The 1,539-nt window shown below is 53.8% G+C and overlaps 1 protein-coding gene across 1 annotated transcript in view; it reads left to right on the top strand.

The window, feature by feature from the left end:
* LOC130588312 (homeobox protein Hox-B2-like) overlaps window positions 1-865 on the top strand; it is a 2,439-nt gene extending 1,574 nt beyond the window's left edge. Inside the window, exon 2 of the mRNA XM_057389249.1 lies at window positions 19-865. Within this exon, the coding sequence (XP_057245232.1) occupies window positions 19-434 (416 nt within the window). The 3' untranslated portion in view covers window positions 435-865. The remainder of the gene's footprint in view (window positions 1-18) is intronic.
* Window positions 866-1,539: the final 674 nt, after the last annotated feature.

Below are 1,539 nucleotides of genomic sequence, written 5' to 3'. Positions count from 1 at the left end.
AGGGTTCTCCGGGTTTAGGCGCGGGTTTAGGCGCGGGTTTAGGCCCGGCTTTGGAGGGCGGAGGGATCGCGGGAGTTGATCCCGAGTCGCCCGCGCTGCCGGAGCTGAGGCTGAGCCCGGCTGAGCCCGGCTTAGAGGTGGCCCCGGGATTTTCTCCGGTAGCCCAGGGATTTTCTCCGGTAGCCCGGGAATTTTCTCCGGTAGCCCAGAGGTTTTCTCCGGTAGCCCGGGAATTTTCTCCGGTAGCCCAGGGATTTTCTCCGGTAGCCCGGGGGTTTTCTCCGGTAGCCCGGGGGTTTTCTCCGGTAGCCCAGGGGTTTTCTCCGGTAGCCCAGGAATCTCTGGAGAGCCCCCTGAACCTCTCCGAGGAGGAGTTGGACTTGTTCACCCGCGCGCTTTGTGCCATCGATCTGCAGAATTTCGCTTTGCAGTAGCGGGGGTTTGTCCGCTCCCGCCTAAGTCGGGTTTTATCTCCCGTTCCCGGCCCCATTCCAGCCCCAAATCCGACCTAAAATAAGGGGGACTGCCCCCAAATCTGTCCTAAAAGAAGGGGGAGCGCCCCCAAAATCCGTCCTAGAAAATACGGGGTGCGTTCCCCAAAATCAACCCTAAAAGAATGGGGAGCGCCCCAAAATATCGCTCTGAAAAAACGGGGAGCGCCCCCAAAATCCACCCTAAAATAAGGGGGAGCCCTCCCAAAATCCGCCATAAACGACCGGGGAGCACTCCCAAAATCCGCCCTAAAATAAGGGGGAGCGCCCCCCAAATCTGTCCTAAAAGAAGGGGGAGCGCCCCCAAATCTGTCCTAGAAAATATGGGGCGAGTTCCCCAAAATCCGCCCTAAAATAAGGGGGAGCGACCCCCAAATCCGACCTAAAAAAACGGGGAGCGCCCCGAAATCTGTCCTAAAAGAAACGGGGAACACCCAAATCCGCCCTAAAAGAAGGGGGAGGGCCCCCAAAATCCGTCCTAAAATAAGGGGGACCCTCCCAAATCCGTCCTAAAAAACCGGGGAGCGCCTCCAAATCCGCCCTAAAAAAAAGAGGAGCGCCCCCAAATCCACCCTAATAGAAGGGGGAGCGCTCCCAATTCCGCCCTAAAATAAGGGGGAGAGCCCCCAAATCTGCCCTAAATAAACGGGGAACCCTCAAATCCGCCCTAAAATAAGGGGGAGCGCCCCCAAAATCCGCCCTAAATAAAGGGGAACCCCCAAATCCGCTGTAAAAAACCGGGGATCGCCCCCAAATCCGCCCTAAAATAAGGGGAACCCCCCCCAAATCCAGCTCAGGCCGTTTCTCGTTCAGTCTCCTCCTCCCAATTCCTTTTGAGACCCCAAATCGCCCCCACCCCAATATTTATTCTGGAAAGTTCACGCCTTTTTTCCGTTCTAAAAAAAAAATGGAATTTTGAATTTTTTTTTTGCTAAAATGCAGGTATTTCATGATAGTTTTATTTATTTTTATTTTTTTATTATTATTATTTATCTCTAAGGAAACCGATAGTTCTCACGCACGGCAGAGATGTCAACCCTCAAGAGGA

Source organism: Malurus melanocephalus, unplaced genomic scaffold (assembly GCF_030028575.1).
Source record: "Malurus melanocephalus ecotype Western Australia unplaced genomic scaffold, MMel_1.1 scaffold_4316, whole genome shotgun sequence".
NCBI classification, from domain to species: Eukaryota; Metazoa; Chordata; class Aves; order Passeriformes; family Maluridae; genus Malurus; species Malurus melanocephalus.
This window is presented reverse-complemented; position numbering and strand designations above follow the sequence as displayed.